Raw genomic sequence first — 23,811 nt, 5'->3', positions numbered from 1 at the left:
CTTTGCTCGGTTTTGCCCTGCTTTGCTCGAATTATGAAGAAGAAGAAATGATAGAGGATGAATCATACCATCCTACACTGACCCGAAGTCAGTCTCAGAGTGTGTACCACTCTCACTGGTCCCAGACCAGTATCATTGATCCCAGATCAATGAAGGTCATCCTAGCATAGGGAGTACAGTAGATACAACGATGCATCCATCGATACTACTATGGTCCCTATCCTCATTTCCTTGCTGATTGATCAGATGAGAGGTACTTCCCATGAGTCCCAGACTGCATGGGTAGGATGCCTCGATAGGAGAACTAATCATCCTGTCCACAGGAGAGCGAATCATACTGTCCAGTGGATGCCACGGAGAACTAATCATCCTGGCCTATCGGAGAACGAATCATCCTGTTCCACAATCGCCATGGAGAACACATCATCCAGGCCCACAGGAGAACTAATCATCCTGTTCCATAGTCGCCACGGGGTGTCACAAGGGAAGGTTGAACCTTTTACCCTATACAAAGTGCACCAACAGGGGATGGTGAGTCACCCTGTGGTCATATGTCGCTCCAAGAAGTACCCTGTGCCCCCCCTGGAGCTCCCAGAGCTCAGTACATCATACTTGACCCTCATCAGAGGGTCTCTGAACGACACCAAGTCATTCTCGGAAAGTCAAGAATTTGATCTTTCCTAGGGACTTTGTCAGAATGCCGGTGACCTGTTCATCTATACCGATATGTTGGAGCCTAAGTTGCACAAAACGGGGAAACACAATATATATATATATATATATATATATATATATATATATATATATATATATCTTAGGACATTTAAGAAATATGTGCAATCATAAAGCATATATGATACATTCTAATTTATTACATCATGATTAAATTGTCAATTGTCAATGCATAAACTATAAGTCTCTAAATTTACATCACATTTACTCATGAATGATCACATAATGAAAATAGCAATATCCAAAATTAGTCATGAGAAATTTCTAATTTCTTGTCTCGTGCTTGATTGGGAGTCTCCTCCTACATAGTCAAACGACCTTAGTGCTATTGATTAAATACAAGTTCCATACCCTAGTATCCTACGTGCTCTTGATTATTGGGAGTCTCCCCTGCATAGAGAGCTTGGTTCTCTTGATTAAATACAAGTTCCATACCCTAGTATCCTATGTGCTCTTGATTATTGGGAGTCTCCCCTTGCATAGAGAGCTTGGTTCTCTTGATTAAATACAAGTTCCATACCCTAGTACATGACAAAATCCAATGGAAACATTGCATTCCCCCCAATCCTGAAATCCTGAAAAATAGATAAGTCTGCTGGATTTTGAGTGAGATATAAAATTCTACTTTCTCCATATGAAATCCAATGAGGGCAAAACCACTCTCAAACATCTTGAGTCATTTCATGGTAATGTTAAAAATTTAAGTAAAAGGATGAAAATGAAAAATAAAAGAGAATGTCACTTTTACTTGAAGAATTTAACATTACCATGAACTGCATATCAACACTAGGGCCATAGGCTTGAACATTAGGCTTCCCCACTCAAAACAATCCTCTTTTTTATAACTTGAGACGCATCTAGAAGCATCCAGAATATATTTTAGTTGCCCAATAAAAAATTAGAAGCGAAAAAATAAAAATAAAAATACAAGAAAAAGTCAAGTTACAAGAGGAAACTCCATCGTACGGCCTGGAAACTCGTTTCCAGCCGTAGTGGCCACGTTTCCTCCTCAAGAAACAGGCCAGTACAACCGGAAACGTGTTTCCAGGCTGTACGGTACAAGTTTCCTCGTTTCTGTTTTGTTTCTGGCCGGAAACGGACCCTTCTCCAACGTTTCTTGCAACTTAGGTTAGAGCCTTATTGCTCCTCTCTGCACCATATCTCGAATATAGTGGTACCTGATATCGATATGCTTGGAGCGATCATGAAATATGGGATTTTCTGATAAATGGATCCCGCTCTGGTTGTCACATAGAATCATGGTGGTATCCAATGTAAATCCAAACAGCTCACTGAAGAGCTTTCGCAACCAGACTGCCTCATAGGAGGCCATGCTAGCAGCAATGTATTCTGCCTTGGCAGTGCTCAGAGCCACCGACTTCTGCTTCCTGCTCATCCAGGATATCGAGGCAGATCCCAAAGAGAAACAACACCTAGATGTGCTCTTCCGATCCTCCACATTGCCTGCCCAATCAACATCAGTATACCCAAGTAGTCTCACATTTCTGGCAGTGTATCTTAATCCATGAGTGATTGTGCCACGAAGATATCTCAGCGGATTCTTGGCACCAATCTAATGTGAGTGACGAGGCTCAACCATATGTTGGCTCAAAGTGTTGACTGCAAAGCATATATTCGGACGGGAGTTCACCAAGAACATCAATGCTCCGACGAGCTGTCGATACTCGGTAGCATTTCGTAAAACGGGTCCGGCAGCACTACTACTTAACTTCTTAAAGTTAAGCTCCATCAGGGTAGTTACGGTCTTGCAGTCCACCATGCCGAATCTTTCCAGTATCTTCACCACATACTTTCCTTGAGATAGGAAAATCTCCCCTGGTTTCTGCCAGACTTCGAGTCTTAGGAAATAGTGCATGAGTCCTAGATCTTTCATCTCGAATTCAGAAGCTAGATCCCTCTCACATTTGTGAATGAGAGGGTCTGCACTTGTTAGGAAGAGGTCGTCAACATGAAGCACCAGTGTGAGAGGCTTGTCATCTATAACCTTAAAGTAAAGGTTAGGGTCGGCTTCACTCCTAGTGAATCCCAACTTCATCAAGTAGCTATCGATCCTCTCATACCATGCTCGGGGTGCTTGCTTTAGCCCATAGAGGGCCTTCTTCAACCTGCACACATGAGATTCTCGATCATAAATCTCAAATCCTTCGGGTTGCTCCACATAGACCTCGTCTTTGATCGAACCATGTAAGAATGCAGTCTTGACATCCATCTGATGTAGGTTCCATCCTTGCGAAGCAGCAAGGGCTATGATCGAGCAGATAGTGGTATATCTAGCAACAGGTGCAAATATATTGTCATAGTCTATACCTTCCTTTTGAGAGAAGCCTCGAGCAACAAAAAGCCTTATACTTTTCCGTACTTCCATCAACTGCATGCTTTATCTTATAAAGCCATTTGGAAGTGACAACTGTCTTGTCCTGGGGTCTGGGGACCACATCCCAGACATCGTTCTTCATAATAGACTCATATTCTTTGGTCATAGCATCCTTCCATACTTGATGCTTGACGACATCTGTGAATGATGAAGGCTCATTTTGGATGATCGTGCTCATGATAGTCAGGTATCCCTGATACCTGTTTGGCTTCTTACTTTCACGGAAGGTTCCACGGGGAGCTGTGTGTCCTTCAACATCATCAAGTGTCCCCCTAAGCCATGAAGGCCTCTTCCTTGAAGAGGAAGGCTCAGGTGGTGGAGGATCAATAGGATCCATAGGTTCTTCCACATCGGGCATTGTCTCATCTTCCTTTTCCTTTGGTTCCCTGGTGTTAGCTTCTTTAGATCCCCTTAAAGTAGGAAGATTGTCTACTTTGCTAAGAGCCATATCTTCGTCAAAGGTGACATCATGACTAATCTCGACTTCCCTTTGACCAGCTACATAGATTCTATAGCCCTTAGTATTTTCGCTATAGCCCACGAAGATTCCTTTCTTTCCAGATGCACCCAATTTATTCCTTTTCTCTTTCGGCACATGAAAATATACAGGGCTTCCAAAAATTCTAAAATGAGATACGTCAGGTTTCTTACCGGTGAACATTTCTTCAGGAGTTTTGGAACCCAATGCTTGATGAGGGCATCGGTTTTGTACATATATGGCGGTGTTTGCAACTTCGGCCCATAGAAACTTCGGAAGTCTTTGATCATGGAACATAGCACGAACAGCTTCCACAATTGTAAGGTTCTTCCGTTCCGCCACACCATTTTACTTAGGAGTATAGGGTGTAGTGGTCTCCCTCTTAATGCCAGCCTCTTTGCAAAAGTCATGAAACTCATTGGATTCATATTCAGTCCCATTGTCAGTCCTTAGGATCTTGATCTTTTTTTCGGTTTGATTCTCAATCAAGGCTTTGAAGTGTCAAAACCAGGAGAACGCTTCATCCTTCTTTTTCAAGAAATATATCCAAGTCTTGCGAGAATAATCATCTGTAAAAGTGAGGTAATATAAATATCCTCCCAAGGAGTTCACAAGCATCATACCGGATATGTCTGAGTGAACTAACTGCAATATATCGGAGGTCTTGCTTTGGCTTGAGGGGAATGGTCCCCTTTTTAGCTTTCCTTCGGCACATCCTGGACATACACCTTCTTGCTCTAATCTGAACTCGGGCATCCCGGTCACCATTTTTCTTACATCAGGTAGAGCTTTATAATGAAGGTGAGCAAACTTCCAATGCCATAGTTCGGATTGAAGAGATGTGTCACAAGTCATGACACCCAGTGGGTTTCCTCCGACCTGATATAATGAATCAACTCGAAACCCAAGAGTAAAAGCATCTTTATAGTCCTTTTTCCATGCACATACTTTGCCATCGCTGAAAGTCACCTTGTAGCCTTTGTCTTCCATTGCCGAAATGGACACCAGGTTCTTTTTGAGGTCAGGTACATATAATACATCTTGTAAGTGGATGGTATTACCCTGATTGAATTGAAGAGTGACATTTCCTATGCCTTTCACGGGATATTTTGAATTGTTTCCAAGAACAATTTCCAAGTTGGTTTCTTTCTCTACCAGATTATAGAGAGCTTCTTTGTAACTAGTGAAGTGCCTTGAGGCACCACTATCAATAAGCCAATTTCCCAGCGAGTCCAGGGGAGCAGTGGTAGATAGAGCAGCTGGTAGATAATACTCATCTTGCTTATTATCAACAGTGTTAGATTCAAACCTGGAATTGCTTGCCTTCTTGAATGGTTGTCCTCTTCCTTGATTTCTAGCACTCCTTTTACCTCGACCATTTGACCTGCCATTTCTTTGATTGCCTTGAGAGGGATTTTGATCATCATCCCGGTGTGAGTTCCTTTTATTAGGACACTCCCTTGCATAATGACCTGGTTTATTGCAATGGTAACATTGTCTTTTTCCACCCTTTGGTCTAGTGTTCTTTTTGGATTTAGCCTCAGAATAGTTTCTTCCTTTAGCATGACAAGAAAAGGTAGCGGGATGACCTTTAAGTGTGGGCATTTCCTGTTCTTCCATTCTTGCTTCTTCTTGAATGCATCTAGCCATTAATTCCTCAAATCCAGGAATTACATTATTGTTGAGGAGAGTAGTCCTAAATATATACCATTTAAATGGTAGTCCTCCAAGAGTTGTGAGTGCCATTTCCCAGTCAGGAATTAATTCCCCAATAGATAGGAGATCATTCTTGATCTCAGTGATCCTTAAGAAATATGCTTGCATATTTTCATCTTTGCCCTTCTTAATTTCCTTTAGCTTATTTCTAAGAAACAGAACTTGATTTGCATCATTAACTTTAAATAAACTCACCATTCTATCGTAGATTTCCTTGGAGGTGTTCAGTTTAGAAACATAGGCCACCAAGCGCTTGTCGATAGAGTCCGGGTGATCTTCTTTGCTTTGACTTCTCCCTTGGTCCATTTGTTCCTGGTAGCAGCGGATGCATTTGATGGAGGCTCGACAACTCCGCCTCTCACATGGTCCAATGCTTCTTGTTCTTTTAATGTTAGATCGAGAGACATCTTCCATCCGTGGTAGTCAGACTTCTCATGGAGTTTGTCTTCAGTAGGGAAGTGTGTTGAGGACCCCATAGTTCTTTTTAGATAGCCTTGTCTTCGGTGATTGCTCTTGCTCTTGCTTGGGCTTTGTCTTCACCTCAGCTCTGATACCATGTTAAATTATGGTATGTTCTATGCTTAGAGCAGTTTACTTATCTTTCTTTTTATTATCCATAGATTAGCAATCACATGTACATTAAGTAAAGTGCAGATAGAACATTTAAACGATCAACAGAAAACAAGCCAAGACAAGAGACACAAGATGTGGTGGCTAGCCAGGGACAAACCCCAATATGGGGAAACCCTTTGATCAAATCTTCTTTTATCTTCAATAATTCAGCAGAGAGAAATAGTACAAAAGTCTGATTTATATCAGCAACATCAGTGACATCAGCCCTAAACTAGGGCAATCAATATCTGTCAAACCGGAGGTCAGATCACCTTGATTCCTGTGCCAAAAAATGTGGCCTTCCAAGGAGAGTCAGCTTCACCTACTGCGCAGTCAGAGAGAGAGAGAGAATGCTGGTCAACGCTGGTCAAAGTTTCAATCTGTAGCTTGTAAACCCTAGAAAACTGCGTCCTTCCTTCCCACGTGTGAGAGAGAGACCTTTCTGCACAAGAGAGAGAAGAGACTCTTTTTCTGCGCAAGAGAGAGAGATGTGTGATGAGAAGTGAAGTGTGCAAATGAGGAGAATGCTCGTATTTATATGCAAAACGTTGATGATGAATAGATGCGTCTGTTGGGCTTTTGGGCCTACATAAGTTGCTGGCCGACTTGACAATTAGTCCATAATCTAAATAAATTCATATCTCCATAAATACTTATCGGAATCGGATGATCTTTAGATCAATCCTACACCTCTCGACGAGAGGAATCCAATAAAAATATAATCAGCCATGAATAAGGTGATCCACATGAAGTTTGGCCCTAGTTGCCAATTTTAACACTAATAGACCATTATTATAATCTGACATTTACTTTAACGATTACACCCATATTTCCAAATTTTTTATATCATTAACTATGTTTCAGCTTTGAACCTTCTTCAATTTCTAATGGATAAATTATCAAAAGTCTGCCTTCCATAATGGTGGACCATAAGTTGAAATAAGTGAGAAGCACAACTGAGCTGAAACCCTTTCATAGAGAGAGAATATCTTCATTCAAAGAATGAAATGCCTTGATGGAGATTAAGGATTTCCTTCCTTAAGGAAGTGCTTAGAATCTTTCCATTTAACACTTTAAGTGGCTTTTCCACTTCTTGCCACTTGTAAATGTTTTCAAGTCCTACTTAAAGTCTATAATTATTAACTTATTTACAGAGGTGCTTACTTTCCAATTTTCTATCATTTAATGATCATTTGACCTGTTTTGCATGAGATTTAGCACAAATCCTAATAAGCTATCATAGATAACTGGAAAATGGAATCTAGAATAATCATGTTGAATTACGTGCTAGAAGATGCTTGTGATACATCTTCAACTTTTATCTTACATGAAATTGATGAATGTGAATGGAAATCTGTTGTAGACTTCGAGCCTAAATATTTTCAAGATGCTCATGCAAAAGAATATTTTTCCATAAAGCAGGGATTCAGTATAAATTCCTGATATTGTAGTGTGCATTTCCTATGTCTTCGCAGTTTTTGGGAAAAGAATAAGACCTGCTGTTATTAGAAATCCAAAGCTATTCTAATTCTGCATGTTTGCTTGAAGTCTTTTACCCACTCTCGAATACACCATCTATGTTCCATGGACTTCATGGCTTTTCTTACTATAATATTTATTTGTTGTATACCCTGATGTCCACGATTACCTTCAACCTATCTTTTATCCTTTTTTTCTTTTCAATTAATGCTTCTTAGTCATACACTCGGTTTGGCTATTTGTGCTAACCTTCAAATTAATAATATGCCATGGCTTTCATCAATTATGCTTTCATTCTTCCTTTGATTATGATGAATATCGATATCCCTATAAAACATAGATAGATGGTGTGCTCATTATTTACATTTATGAAACACCACAACTTTTTTATAACTTGACAGTTTTATTTCTTGTGCAGCACAAAAGGAGTTGGTGTAACAGCACCTGATCCATCAGAATTCTGCACTCTTCCTGATGGAGTTGTTGTTCCATTGGGAAGACCAAAGAAGCAATCTGCTACACGAGTAAGTTAACTGTACTTTTCTGTACTATTAATTTTTTTATGTATGTACTAGTTAATTAAATCTACAAAAAATTGGATCCTGAAATAAAAATATATTGTAAAACATTAGAGTCACCAGATATCTCAACTTGTGAGAGAATCAGGAAGACCAATTTGATATAACCATACTGCTAACTGGCTAAACTGGTTGAGAATGGTGTAATCCTCACAACCACAAGAGACCAAACTTTTCTGGGTTATTTGACCAAGGTTGACCACAGATTTGTTGAGGTTTGACTGCAGGTTTTATCTCTCTTTTGACCAAGTTTTTGGAGGCTTCTTTGACAGGGTTTGACTAAGGAAAGAAGGCCGAGTTTTTTGACTGTTTGACCTAGCCTTTTGAATGCTGATTTGACCGATGACCAGGACTGGTTACGGCACAATTAACTACTGTTGACTTTGACCAGAATTTACAGAATTCAAGTTTGACCAGATTTGACTTTTTGGCTTGTTACCACTCAAACTAGTAGGGGTCCTAGGAGGGGGTCCTATAAAGAAACTATTATATCAAGTGGTAACAATGGAGCGATAGCCCATTGTCACCTCAGCGAAAGCTCCCTGCACTTTACGAACTTTCACCAATGCGAGGAGTCCCGGTATGAGAGTAACCACTAGGATAGATGGATCAATGATAGGTTGAAGAGTGATTCCTAAAGCCTATTTACAAGAGAGGCTCAAATAATTGACTTGCTTTGGAAGCAAGGTGGATGGCTCTCTAAGTGCCATGAGTATTCCTAGACCTAGTGTTTGAGGAGTATTACTTGAAAAAAGCCTCCAATGTGAAGTTTGGCCCTAGTTGCCAAATTTAACACTTCCTCTCAATTATGGGGAACTTCACCTGCCAAACTGTCTGACAACCTGTACCATCATTGTCTTTATTTTGCTTTGCTAAACTATGAAGAAAGAAGAAATGATCGAGAATGTATCATACCATTCTCCATTGACCCGAAGTCAGTCTCTAATAATAGAGAGTGTGTCATACCACTCTTAACCGACCCGAAGTTAGTTTCCATTGATCCTAGATCAATATCAACATCCTAGCATAGGGAGTACGATAGTGTTGATCAGTAGTTGTCATTGATGTCAACCCAAGAAGCACCAGGGGCTACCCCGAGCTTGCATGGGCATTTTGACTTGACAACTCATATTATTTTGCATCGAATTTCTTCTCGATGGATTCTACTTGTCGAGATGTTTTCGTTCATATATGGTATGCCTCCCAATTCTTCACGGTTTGAGAGTTATTTGCGTTTGAAGTCGGAAACCCCCATTAGTGGGCTAAAACCCCAGGGGTTGAGACATCACCTTATTCCCCAACGATTGTCAATATATGATAGGGATTTTCACCGTAATATCACCTCGTATAAGTTGAATAAATTGAAAATCTAAAGATAGTAATCCAATCATTGACTTTACACTTGGGTAGGACCATATGCACTAAGCCAATCATTGATTTCAAATTTTTAGTGGAATTGAAATTTTTTCTATATAAATATTAATAAGGGGTAGTAATTAATTAAATTAAGGATATTTATTATTATTTAAGTAATAAGTATTAAGAGTTTTATTAAAGCTATTTTTTAAAGTATTTAGTATTTATTAAGAATCACTAAGTTATTAAAATCAGTGTTGTGAAAATCGCGATAAAATGAAAAAATCGCGATTTTTCCCTCTGCCGATTAAATCGCGATAAATAAACGAAAAAATCGCCGGTATTTTTTTGCCGATTTTTATTGAAAAAATCGCGATTTTTTCTTAAAAAATCGCCGAGGGTCGCGACAGCATGGTTTTATAACGTTTTTTTGGGTTTTTCATGTGCTCATTTGGACAGTCGCGCGCGGAGGGAGTGGGGCAGCTTAATGATCAAGTCTAGGCCCTAATATTGATATGCTATTCATGGTAATGTTAAATTCTTAAAGTAAAAGTGACATTCTCCTTAATCTTCATTTTCATCCTTTTACTTAAATTTTTAACATTACTATGAAATGACTCAGGATGTTTGAGAGTGGTTCCAGCCTCATTGGATTTCATATGGAGAAAGTAGAATTTTAGATCTCATTCAAAATCTAGCAGACTTATCAGTTTTTTAGGATTTCAGGATTGGGAGATTGTAATGTTTCCAGGTGACACCGCCTGCTCGGGCTACCACTGCCACCAGTAGAGGACGTGGTCTACCTCCTATAGCTCCTACTTCTAGTTCTTCAGCTTCTAGAGCACATCAGACTCCACTGCCATCTCCACCAACACGTGCACCAGCATCTACATCTAGAGGGAAAGGGAAATCTGTGGCATTTTCTCGCAAGAGGGGCAGAGGAAATCAATAGGATTAGACTTTCATTTTATTGTATATGACATTATGACATGATGAGATACATTATCATATTTTTTGTTGATATTTTGAGACTGAGTTGGGACTCAGGAGTCAGGACTTACTATTCAGGACATGATTCAATGTTATGTGTGATTTTAGCACTAGAAATGATATTAAACATCTTATATATTAGTTTTTTTATCATATTTATGTGTCAATGTATTTATTTTATGTTGTAGATGGTTTAGATATTAAAAAAATTGAAAAAAATGAATATTTTTGTACCAAACGATTTTTTCCCGATTTTTTCCCGATAATTCCGATTTTTTCCGATTTGTTCCCCGCGCCGATTTAATCCCGATCACGATTTTCACAACATTGATTAAAATATGAGACCTTTGGATTACATGGCACATTTAAAATAAATTTTTAAATTCCTAAATTCCTAATATGCCTCCCTAATGTCTACCTCATAAAATTCTCTAATGTTCATATTTACAAGCCCCTTCCAATTAAACCTTAGTCTATAAAAGAGATAATATACATCATTCTCTATAATGCACTTAAAATGACTTATCCGTAAGATTAGCTCTGAAATTATTTCAGCTACCCTTGGGCTACTAATGCAAAACACTTTTAAGGATAGGGTTTGGTATTTTGAGGGTTTAAAGATTCAATCTATTGCAGGTCTTTAGGTGCAGGGTCCGAGTTCAAGAAGAGAAAAGTTTGGTTGAAAGTATAGGGCATATTTTGGTCAATTTATGTTTGGGTCTGAAGTTTCGTTGAAGTATATCAGTTCAAGAAGAGCAAAGTTTGGTTGAAAGTATAGGGCATATTTTGGTCAATTTATGTTTGGGTCTGAAGTTTCGTTGAAGTATATCTCTTACAGGTCCATACTTAAGGAAGAGCGAGTTCATATCTAGTCCTTTTTGAAGCATTTTTGTGGAAGACTACTCACTTCCAAGAGCTGCGAGGTTAACAAATTCAGATCTGTGATTAAGGAACTAAATGCAGACCTAAAACTCAGCATATCATATCACTGTGTATCCGTCTGTGCTCCGTTCTGAAGCTTCAGTCATATGTAATCTCCTTGGTTTGGTCCAGTTGCAAACTCCAACCCAGTTTCTCGGCTTGATCATACTTCTGAGGCTCGGATCTGTGGAATTTCATAACTATATACATTGTCCTTTGATTCCAGTCAAGGTGCAAATATTCAGAACAGTGACAACAAGATCAAGGGCATCAAAGCAGTGACAGCTATACCTAAATTAGCAGCCTGGTAAGACAAGAGCAGAGTTTCATCATCGTTATCAAAGAGGGTAATCTGCAACAGATTCAAGAAGCAGTGAGATCTACAGGACTGCATTTAGTACAGTGCAGCCTTATCATCAAGGACAAGGTAGACATAACATCACATGCAAATCATATTAAATAGATTTTATCATTGAGGGAAAATTGTTGTGGGAGAGTGCAAAGCCTTGCAATTTAAAAGTATATCTACAATGCATTCAAAAGATCACTGCAGCTAGCAAGGACCACACATCAACAAGGGTAAGTCTGCTACAGCAAGGTATGTCCATTCAGTGTTTATATTTTGAATTTTGAATTTCTCTCTGACAAATGTTTTGCAGGACAATGTAAGTATTTTGTTTGTGTATTGGTTTGGGTCTTGTTTGTTAACGCATGTGCAGGAAGGAGGACACTCTAGGACAACTTGGACACATATTGGAAGAATGTGCAATGCCAAGATACCATCATGTGAAGCAAGCACAACAGTGCATCAACAACTGCAAGTGATCCAAGAAGCAATGTCAAGCGTCAGGTCTTATCAAAAGTCATTATTGTAAAGGATCATCATTGTAAAAGAGTCATCATTGAAAGAGTCATTATTGTAATAGAGTCAATCTGCCTAGAGTCGAAAAGGCATTGTTGGGAGGTATAAGAGTCTTTGTTGGGATGATGTCATGGTTGGGTTGCAGGTCATAGTGTGATTGGGTGTTCGGTCAAAATCATTGTAAATCATATTGTATTGTGGATTGTTGTCACTGGTATGGGAATCCACGCTATTGTCTCATTTAAGTCAGTATAAGGTGGCAGGGAGGTGCCAGGCAGGTGCATGAAGTCACCTATAGGTTGGAGCCTGTGAACACTTCAGGGTGGTAGGTTGGTCTAGGATGTTGGGGCATCCATTCAGTTGACTACTGAAGAAACTAGGGCGTTGGGGCGTCCTTCCAATGGGAGCTGGAGAAAAATGCTTTTCTAGAATTCTAGGAAGTTGTAACTTTCATTTCAGTTGGGGCTGGAGATTAAAGAATTTATTAGAAAAGCATTTGGTGGTTTTTGACCTAGAGGGGGTTTTCCACCTAAAATTCTTGTGCCTACTATGTTCTATTATTTACTGTTTTTAATGCATAAACATTAATGATAATTGAAAATTAACTAATGCTATGAAAGATTTAAAAAGTGCTAATTGCTAAGGAATACTAATTCACCCCCCTCTCAGTATTTCCAACAGATAGTACACGATGCATCCATTGGTAATACTATGGTGCATATCCTCGTTTCCCTACTCATTAGCTAGCTGAGAGGTACTTCCCATGAGTTCCAGACTGCATGGGTAGGATGTGTCGGCAGGAGAAGGTGAACCACTCATCTTGCTCATATGCCATAGAAGAAGGTGAACCACTCATCCTATGCATATGCCACCATGGGTTATCACAGGGGAAGGTGAACCACTCATCCTGTACATTGCGCACCATTCGGGGAAGGTGAACCACTCACCCTATGGTCGCTCATCGCTCCAAGAAGTACTCCAAGCCCCCCGGAGCTCCCAGAGCCCAACATCCATCTCATACGAGACCCTCATAAGAGGGTCTCTCCATGACTCCAAGTCATTCACAGCTGGTTAAAAATTTGACCTTCCCCAGGGGCTTTGTAAGAATATTGACGACTTGATCATTAGTCCCAATGTGTTGGAACCTTATTGCTCCCTGTTGTACCATATCCCGGATAAAGTGGTACCTGATATCAATATGCTTGGAGCGGTCATGAAACACGGGATTCTCTGAAAGACGAATCCCACTCTGGTTGTCGCAGAAGATCATGGTGGTATCCAACACATGTCCAAACAACTCACTAAAGAGCTTCCTCAACCAAACAGCTTCATAGGAGGCCAAACTAGCAACAATGTATTCAGCCTCAGCAGTGCTCAAGGCAACTGACTTCTGCTTCCTGCTCATCCATGATATCGAAGCAGAACCTAGAGAGAAGCAATATCCAGATGTGATTTTACGATCCACCACACTACCAACCTAGTTTGCATCAGAGTAACCATGGAGCCTCACATTCCCGACAGTGTATCTCAGCCCATAAGTGATTGTGCCTCGAAGATATCTCAAGAGATTCTTGCCAGCAATCCAATGTATGTGATGAGGCTTGACCATAAACTGGCTCAATGTATTCACTGCAAAACATATGTCAAGACGGGAGTTCACCAAGAACATCAGGGCCCCCACGAGTTGATGATACTCAGAAGGATTTCCCAAATTGGGCCTAGCAGCACTTCCGCATAACTTCTTGAAGTTAAGTTCCATCAGAGTAGTCACGGACTTGCAGTCCAGCATCCCAAATCTTTCAAGTATTTTACAATATATTTTCCTTGAGAAAGGAAAATCTTTTTTCCAGACTCCAACCCTAGGAAGTAATGCATTAGTCCTAGGTCCTTCATCTCGAATTCAGAAGCCAACTCCCTCTTACTTTGATGAATAAGAGGGTCTGCACCTGTCAGAAAGAGATCATCCACATTGAGTACCAAGATGAGAGGTCTATCATTCTCAACCATAAAGTAAAGGTTCGGATTAGCTTCACTTCTTGTAAATCTCAGCTTCATTAGTTAGCTATCGATCCTCTCATACCAAGCCCGGGGTGCTTGCTTCAACCCATAGAGGGCTTTCTTCAACCTGCATACATATGTTTGACGATCTTGAACTTCGAACCCCTCAGGTTGTTCTACATAGACTTCCTCCATAAGTGAACCATGCAAGAAGGCAGTCTTGACATCCATCTGATGAAGATTCCATCCTTGTGAGGCAGCAAGGGCTATAATCGAACGGATGGTGTTGTAGTGGGCAAACGGTGCAAATATCTCATCATAATATACACCTTCCTTTTGCAAGAAGCCTCGAGCAACGAATCTAGCCTTGAACTTTTCAGCGCTTCCATCAGCTCCATGCTTGATCTTGAAGAGCCATTTCAAGGTGACAACGGATTTGTCCTTGGGTCTAGGGACTACATCCTAGACATCATTCCTCACAATCGACTCATACTCTTCATTCATTGCATCCTTCCAAACTTGGTGTTTGGAAGCTTCCTCGAATGTGCAAGGCTCAGATTGAACAATGGTGCTCATAGCATTGAAGTACCCTTGGTACCTATTTGGCTTCTTGCTTTCACGAAATGTCCCCCTAGGTGCAACATGTCTTTCGGCATCTTTGAGAATCTCCCCGAGCCATGAGGGTCTCCTTTCTGAGGAGGAGGGCTCATGAGTCGGTGGATCAATGGGACCCATTGGTCCTTCAACATCGAGCATCTTCTCATCTTGCGGTTCTCCCTGCTTTTCAGAATCTGCCTCTTTGTCCTTCCTTGGAAGAGGAAGGTTACTAATCTTCCCAAGGGAAACATCCTCATCGAAAGTGACACATGACTTATCTCCACTTCTCTTTGACCAGGCACATAGATTCTATATGCCTTAGAAGTTTCACTGTAGCCCACAAATGTTTCTTTCTTCCCAGAGGCATCCAATTTGCTTCTCTTTTCTTTCAGCACATGAAAATATACAGGGCGACAAAAAATTCTGAAATGAAAAATATCAAGTTTCTTACAAGTGAAAACTTCTTTGGGAGTTTTGGAGTCCAAAGCTTGATGAGGACATCTATTTTGAACATACACGATGATTTTTGCAGCTTTGGCCCATAAGAACTTCAGAAGGCTTTGATCATGAAGCATGGCATGAGTGGCTTCTATGATAGAATGGTTCTTCCTTTCAGCAATAGCATTTTGCTCAAGAGTATATGCGGTAGTAGTCTCCCTCTTAATTCCAGCTTCTCTACAATAATCTTTGAACTCATTTGATTCGTATTCGATTTCATTATCGATCCTCAATATTTTGATATTCTTCCCGGTTTGATTTTTGACCAAAGCTTTGAAAGAACGAAACCATGAGAATACTTCGTCCTTCTTCTTCAAGAAATATATCCAAGTCTTGCGAGAGAAGTCATCCATAAAGATAGCATAATATAAATATCCTCCCAATGAGTTCACGGGCATTGCACCAGATAGATCAAAATGAATCAATTGCAATATGTTAGTAGTCTTGCTATCACTTGGGGGGAATGGTCCCCTTGTATGCTTTCCTTCGGCACAACCCTGACAAACAACTTCATGTTCTACTTTAAATTTGGGCATACCTGTCACCATCTTCCTCGCATCGGGTAGAGCCTTATAATGTAGATGAGAAAACCTCTGGTGCCATAATTCGGATTGAAGTGACGTGTCGCAAGACATAACTCCCAATGGGCTTCCTCCAACTTGATATATGTGATCAACCCTGAAGCCAAGTGTAAATGCATCTTTGAAATTTTTATTCTACACATGTACCTTTCCATCGATGAATGCCACCTTGAATCCTTTGTCCTCCATCGCCGAGATAGATACTAGGTTCTTCTTTAAATCAGGTACATAGTACTTCTTGTAGAGGAATGGTGTTACCCTGATTCAATTGAAGAGTAACATTGCCAACTCCCTTCATGGGATAGGTGGCATTGTCTCCGAGGATAATTTCTAAATTTATATTCCTTTCAGTCAGATTTGAAAGAGCTTCCTCATACCTGGTGAAGTGCCTTGAGGCACCACTATCAATCAACCAATTTCCCAAAGTGTCCGGAGGAGATGCAGTAGAAAGGGCAGATATAAGATAGAATTATTGTTGCTTGTTATCAACAACATTAGATTCATCGTACCTTGTGTTTCTTGATCTCTTGGGAGGGCGACCATTTCCTTGATGAGAAGAGGCAGCATTCCTTTTTTCTTGGTTGTTGAATATGCCATTCCTTTGATTGTTGTTTCCCCTGAAATTGTTGTTGTTGTGGTTGTCATCATCATGAGGTGTATCCCTTCTATTAGGACACTCCCTAGCATAGTGACCAAACTTGTTGCAAATGAAGCATCTTCCCTTCCTTCCATTTTTAAAACCCGACCTTCCTTGACATTGCTTCTTTGAACCTGCATTGTTCTTCTTTTTAGCATGAGCGGAGAATGCAGTAGGATCATTCCTATTTGAAGGCATATCTAGTTCCATCATCCTTGTTTTTTCTTGAGAGCATCTAGTTAGCAATTCTTCAAAACTTGGAATCCTGTCATTGTTAAGAACAGTAGTGTTGAACACGTGCCATTCACGAGGGAGTCCTCCAAGGGCAATGAGGGTAAGCTCCCTATCAACAATAGCTTCTCCAATCGAAAGAAGATTATTTTTGATCTCTGTAATCCTCATGAAGTAGGATTGAATATCTTCATTTCTTCCTTTCTTTTATCCTCAGCTTGTTTTTGAGGAAAAGAATTTGATTTGCATTGCTAGATTTGAACATGCCAACCAACCTGTCATATATCTCCTTTGATGTGTTCAAATCGGAAATGTAAGAAACTAAATGCTTATGAATAAAATCCCTAATGATCTTCTTGGCTTTGACTTCACCCTTCTTGTATTTGGTCTTAGCAACAGCGAGTGCATTAGAAGGAGGTTTTGAAATCTTCCCTGCACGTAATCCATCACATCTTGCTCTTCTAATGTCAAATCAAGAGACTTCTTCCATGCATGATAATCAGACTTATCATGAAGCTTGTCATCAGACTTGAAGTAGGACGTGCAGGCCATTGATTCTTGTATTTGATTAGTGATTGCTCCTCTTAGTGATTGCTCTTCTCACTCTTGCTTGGTGTGGGGACTGCTCTTAAGGTTCAACCAGATGAACAAATTTCTTGTAGATTTTATCAAATTAAATGCAATTGTGTACCTGATTCTTGTGTCTGATGTCGATCCACGTTGCCTTGAGTCTGCTGTTTACATTACCAAACCAACCGATTCCTCCCTGCTTATCTGGGATCAACCTTTGTGGTTCCCAGATCCAAAGGACTTTGAGATGGAAGTCCACTAGCCCCTGTGCCCAAAACTCCAAGAATAGCTCAAATTTCCCAATTTTCAGTTCAAAATCAAGCCCCAGGCTCATCCCTCAAACTAGATGCCTTTTCCATTGTGATTCTTTGTATTTCCTCCTCCCTGCACTATATTCCAAAGGTCAAGACAATCTTTGTTTTGCCCAAAACTAACTCTCTTCCTCTCTTTCATGCTCCCCTTCTGTCTTTGTATATCATTCCTTGGCAGTGACCACTCTCTCTACCAGCGAACCCATCGCTCCCTTACATGGTGACACCTTCCTTCCTTTGTAATGTGTGACTATATTCGTTTAAAGGTGTTGGTATATTGACATGTGTTAAGTTTAGCTTTAGGATTTTTATTCGTTTTATATAAATGCCCTTGGTTCATAATATATATACTTTATTTTTGATTTACTTTATCCTTTTGATAATTTATTAATATTCTGGGATATATAACCATATTTATAATTAACTTAAATTTTACATTTATTTCTTTATAACCATATTTACATTATAATTTTAAATTTATATCATTGAAATTATTTAGGGTATTTTCTCATTAATTATGACACATTAAGCAATATGTGTGGTGATGGGTGAGGGTGTAACTTCTATTTGAAGGAGTGTCATGATATTCAACATTTATAGTTAATTTAGAATATATATACTAGTGCAGTGCATGCGATACATGCATATGTAGCTATCATATGCATGAATCGTATGCATGCTGATATTCTTGTGCTCTCTATATTAGAAATGGTTCATGATTGCTCTTCTCACTCTTGCTTGGGCTTTGTCTTCACCTCAGCTCTGATACCATGTTAATTTTAGGATAACAATGGTATGTTCTATGCTTAGAGCAATTTTACTTCAATTTCTTTATTAGCCCAATATCAATATCCAGTTTAGCAATCACATCAACATGATAGTAAAATGTAGATAGAACATAAACAATAACAGTAGAAGACTAGCCAAGACAAGAGGACACAAGATATGGCACCAGCCAGGGACAAACCCCAATGTGGGGAAACCCTTGATCAATTCTTCTTATAATTCTTCAAAAGTTCAGCAGAGAGAGAGAGAGAGTACAATATATAATATTCACTTGTCCAATTATATTGAAAATTTGATCAGTCAAACAACAGAAACAGAAAGCCCTAACAAAAAGTCAATGTTAGTCAACAGGGCAGGATTCTTCCTCAATTCAGCTTGGTCAAACCCAGTCAACTTCGGCCTCCAACATTCTAATCAGCCCAAAAACAGTCCGAAAAAGCCTAGTCAAACTTGGTCAACAAAGGTCCACTCTGCAGCCAACCCTAGCATAATCACTGTCACAAAGAAAGATGCCACAGTGTCTTCTTTTGTCATCTTTATAGATCTTAGTTCATTTTTAAGACTTTATATTTGACCAAGATTCTTGATAGTGAATAATTTGGATAATGCCTCATACATCTCTTGAGCAAAGTTTATGTTGGATATATAGGGGATGAGGTTATCCTTTATTCCATCCACCATTAGAGTCATGGCCAATATTTCTATTTCCTTGAACTTTACCTTTTTTGCATCACTTGACTCATTTGTAGGTTTCTTCACCTTTCCTTTGACTAGATCCAAAACTTTATTCTTCTTGAGGATGAGCTCTATCCTCTTCTTCGATGCTGTGTAGTTGGATGCTCATAATTTGTCTTCTCCCTTCATTAAGTTGGACATTGTCCTTGAAGATGGTAGACTTGACTTCTTATATGATCCTTTTGATGATCCTTATTCAAACTTCTTAAAACTCATTATTCTCCTTTCAATAGATATTTGAGCTGCGTTTTTCCCCACCTTAGCTCTAATACCATGTTAGAAAATAAAAAAGACCAAAATATTTTCTTTATATAGATAATTACTTGTGACTTTCTTATGTTTTCTTATGTTCTTATTTTATATCTTTAGTTCATCAAGCAATTTCCAAAGCAATAATAGAAAGATCACAGACACCAGATGTAGGACACTAAGGAAAAACCCCTATCTAGGAGTTAACCCAGTCAACAAATCTTCCTTAATTTCATAAGATGATCCAAGACTCTTGACCTAAGCACAAAGTTCCTCCACGCCAAGTCAGCCCTTTCAGAAAAACTTCGACTTAGCAACTTTGACTTCATCAACTTCGACCCAACAGTTAGCCCAACAACAACTTCGACCCAACAGTTAGCCTAGCAACAACTTCGACTCAACAGTTAGCCCAGAAACAACTTCGATCCAACAGCAGCAAATAGCCCAGTAAATCCACACAAGTGAGAGAGAGACAAACCCAGAGACTTCTTCCAGCAAATCTCCTCCTTCTGCAACTTCGCACTTTTTCTGCTCTTCCTCTTGGATATCAAACTTGTGTGAGATATCTCTATAAATGAATTTGAAATGCTTGTATACATAGGCTTCTGGTGAGGTCAAATTACTCCCGTTTGAGACCGACTTGGTGTGGAGTAGACAAATACCTTATTTTACTCAATAATAAATCTTTTTACATCATTCAAAAGCCCAAGAAGGGTCTCTTTAAATGGACAATGACTCTGATAACTCAATATAAATCCTAGAAGTCCTCAATGGAGACTTTGAACTAAAACAAGATGACTCAAGCATGAAACTCATGCTTTAATAAGTCATATTAATAATAATAATAATAAAATTATTTCCTTTGATAAATACATTTCATTATGACTCACATATAATTTATGAAGACCGTACGTAGTTACATTCTTCAACATGGTTCTGCCTAGTGGAGCTTTGCACTAGGCCTGCTCGACTTTGTGGCAACAGGTACATTACAGTTAAGGATGCTTGTTGTGACTTGTTATCTCAAACAGTTCCGCTAAATAGCAATAATGCATCTATGCTTTAATTTTGTAACACTTTTATGTCTGCATCTCCAAATTGGTGATATTAACTTTCCTATGCTATCTGCTTTGGATCTTTAGAATTTTCTCATGTTGCTCCTTGGGCAGTCATCTTGGTTGTAATATGACAAGGCTTTCACCAATTCTGTTAACTGCTTTTGGTTTGGTAAGCAGCTAACTTCGATTTCTTTGGAATTGGTCCTGTTTAAAATTGTAGGAAATAGCAACAACTTTTTTGGTGCATGTGAGTCTATTTTAAGGTGAGACTATATAAAGATTGGAGCGGGGTTGTCATGATGATCATTCACAAATTTCACTGAGCAAGCCTAAAAACATCTCCCAACTGGGAAGCTATGCATGTGATCATTCGATTAATTCTGACCAAGAAAAAATAGAATTATTCATCTCAGGATATCTATTTTTAAATGCCTAAACACGTCTCCCAGCTGGGAAGCTATGCATGTGACCATTCGATTAATTCTGACCAAAAAAATATAGAATTATTCATCTCAGCATATCTATTTTTAAATGCTTCTCTTTACAAGGAATTTTATACATGCTTTAAGTGACCCCTTTTGATAGCTTATCCATAGGCATATTTGAAACATTTGGAGGAGCATATCACTCTCCATTGAGCAGAAATTTACAGTTGACAGGAATGTATAGTCCAGCTTACTATGTGAAGCATGAACTTAATTTATGTACAAAGGACATCAGTCTCAGAACCAAACTAACATTGATGGAAAATTCTAGAAACTTATGTTTTCAGGTTACGTGATATTGTATTGGAACTTTGGAGGTTATCAGGAGGGTCCTTGTAAAGCATATCATAGAGTACATGTCATCTCTGCTATGATGAAGGCCACAATGTCTTTTTCTTCCCTAAGAATTGTACATATTTATAGATGGATCTGTTACACAGATTCAAGTAGCAAATCTATGATTGGAAACTACAGCATTGTTTAAAGTTCAGAACATAGATAGAACATTGAGAGTCTTGTTTTCGTTGTTTCTCAAAGATAACCCAGGTGCTAGCAAGTAAGGATAGGTAAAGTTGACTATAAGCTTCACCTCTAGGGAGTGAGCAAAGAGTTTCTATAAAATAAGAGTCAGAAGCAGATAGTATTAGCAATGAAGCTAATGGGAATTAAAGATTGCGTTATAATGCGAAGGGAAACAATTATTGTGTGCTTATGTAATTTATAACTGCTGATTATTTCGTGCTTGAATACTTCATCAGTTTATAACTGCGTTTTCAATGCACTATAATTAGATCAGATGGCAAGTCCATTAAGTAAACACAATTTGTCTCACAGGTCTTGGTTATGTTCGCTTATATTTTCTGTTTTTGTAATGGAACATGGCTATTTATATAACTGAAATAGCAAAAACGAAATCATGACTATGTATAGAACTGAAAAGGGCAAAAGCATGGCTACATTAAAATTTCAATTTACTGATGCTATAGTAATTGACTATTAAGTGGTGGGATATCCTGGTCTGATAATCTGAAAAATTTTCCAGGGTTCACTTTTGTACAATGAGTTTATTGTTTACAACGTGGAACAAATACGCATGCGGTACGTGCTCCAGGTGAAATTTAACTTTAAACGATGAAGAAAGAAAGCGAATGTCTATCACCTCATATAGACTTCGATGATAGCAGCTGCTAGCAATCACACAAAATCCCGAAGTCATAAATGCTGAGAGAGAGAGAAAGAGCCAGCCAGCCATGTTTCTTTTTGATATGCAGAGAGAGCGGTGGGGTAGGTGGAGGAAAGCGCAATCTGCATTGGACCATTTAAACATTAACATACAGTTTTTCTATGTTTAATGACCAAATATTGACATATTGTGAAGTTATTTTATTTCTATGTTTAATGACCAAATATTGACATATTGTGAAGTTATTTTATTAGGTTAAATTATCAATTATCATCTATTGAAGCCTAGAAGGAAATATGTTTGCGCCTGCTGATTTTGGAAGTAGTTGAAGCATATCATGACTGAAAACATGTAAGGAACAACAAAGAAATACTAAATAAGGCCATGGACAACTACATTTTGCATGGTTTTGGAAAATAATTTTGACTAGAATCAATTGTAGCAAACTTAGCAAACTTTGAGTGATGGTGAGTTGAAAATTATCGAAGTGATTGACTTGAGAGTTACCAACCAGAGGCGCCCTTGAGTATCATTCTCTTGCTATGTCCTTTAAGATTGGGCAAGTGGGAAAAGGCTGGACTATGTATCAGCTTTACACGGAAAATTTGTGTTAACTAACCTGCTTTGTATAAGAAGACTGATATGCTCCAGTAGCTGAATAAATAAATTCATTGCTCAAAATTCATTCTCTCCCGAGGACAAGGATTTCACATTGAAATTTGATTCCAGTTGTTGATACCAATTTTTAAAGTTAATGCTTGATCTTGGGAGCCAGCACCAATTATAATGTTGCAATTTATGGAGAATGTGGGCCAAGACTGGAGGATTCGATGAATGAGTGCGGAAGGATATTAATTTTGAATCGTAGTATTACTCAAGGGAAGTAACCCACAATGAATGGCAATAATGAACAGCTTGCATGGGATGATGAACATTCTCCATTTGGATTGGATCCTTCTCTTGTCCTTCACATTGGGTTACATGATACACTCCCTATTGAATTAAACCTTTTTTTCCCTTAATTGTGTCTAAGTTGAGTAGGGATATGATGTCTCTAGTTCTTGAAGCGACTCGATTATTTCAGTTCTAATTGGTTCCATGATCAGAGTGCCATATACGTGGTACTTTATATGACACTTTTGTGTAAGACTTTTGGGGTATTCATAGAGGGAGAAGGTTTCGTGAATTACATTTCATTTGACAATATGACCCTCCAAATGTGGCAGTTGCTTCACAAATCCTTTTATTTTAATATCTCTTTAATAAGACCATCCACCTTGTAGGGACGGCCTGAGACAACTCAATCTCATTGGCTTCATGCACTGTTAGATGCACTTCCATCTTTTTGAACATTCCAAAGGAATTCATTTTGAAAAAATATAACTATTATTGCGTTTTGATCGTGTCATTTTCTTATACTGGCTTTATGTATCTCTTTTGATGTCAACCACCCACTATGAATTTAAAAATGTTTCTTTAGGTATGTTTTTAATCGCACTCTGGAAATAGTAAATTTGAAGTACATACTTCGTCGCAGGTCACAAATTAGTGATGACGCAATCCAACCCCTTAATACCAATAGAAAAATATGTTGTCACATGGATGTTTTTACCATTTCTATTAATATCCAAAAGACTAAATTGTTCCCATGTAGATGTACAGAATAAAACAATTGAAATAAACATCTTATATTGGCCTACAATTGAAATAAATATTTTATATTGGCTTTATGTATGTTTTTTTAATGTTTGTCACGTATTTTTAATAAAAGCT

General features: G+C 38.8%; 1 protein-coding gene across 1 annotated transcript in view; it reads left to right on the top strand.

Moving 5' to 3' along the window:
• Positions 1–22,333, top strand: part of LOC149175888 (poly [ADP-ribose] polymerase 2-like) — a 392,573-nt gene extending 370,240 nt beyond the window's left edge. Inside the window, exons 19-20 of the mRNA XM_089419781.1 lie at positions 7,831–7,936; positions 21,898–22,333. Coding sequence (XP_089275907.1) covers positions 7,831–7,936; positions 21,898–21,990 — 199 coding nt within the window. The 3' untranslated portion in view covers positions 21,991–22,333. The remainder of the gene's footprint in view (positions 1–7,830; positions 7,937–21,897) is intronic.
• Positions 22,334–23,811: the final 1,478 nt, after the last annotated feature.

Source organism: Pinus tabuliformis, chromosome 4_1, assembly GCF_031772625.1.
Source record: "Pinus tabuliformis cultivar Carrire ecotype Pingquan chromosome 4_1, CPIR1, whole genome shotgun sequence".
NCBI lineage: Eukaryota > Viridiplantae > Streptophyta > Pinopsida > Pinales > Pinaceae > Pinus > Pinus tabuliformis.
The sequence above is the reverse complement of the archived record's forward strand: the minus strand, read 5'-3'. Positions and strand labels throughout refer to the sequence as shown.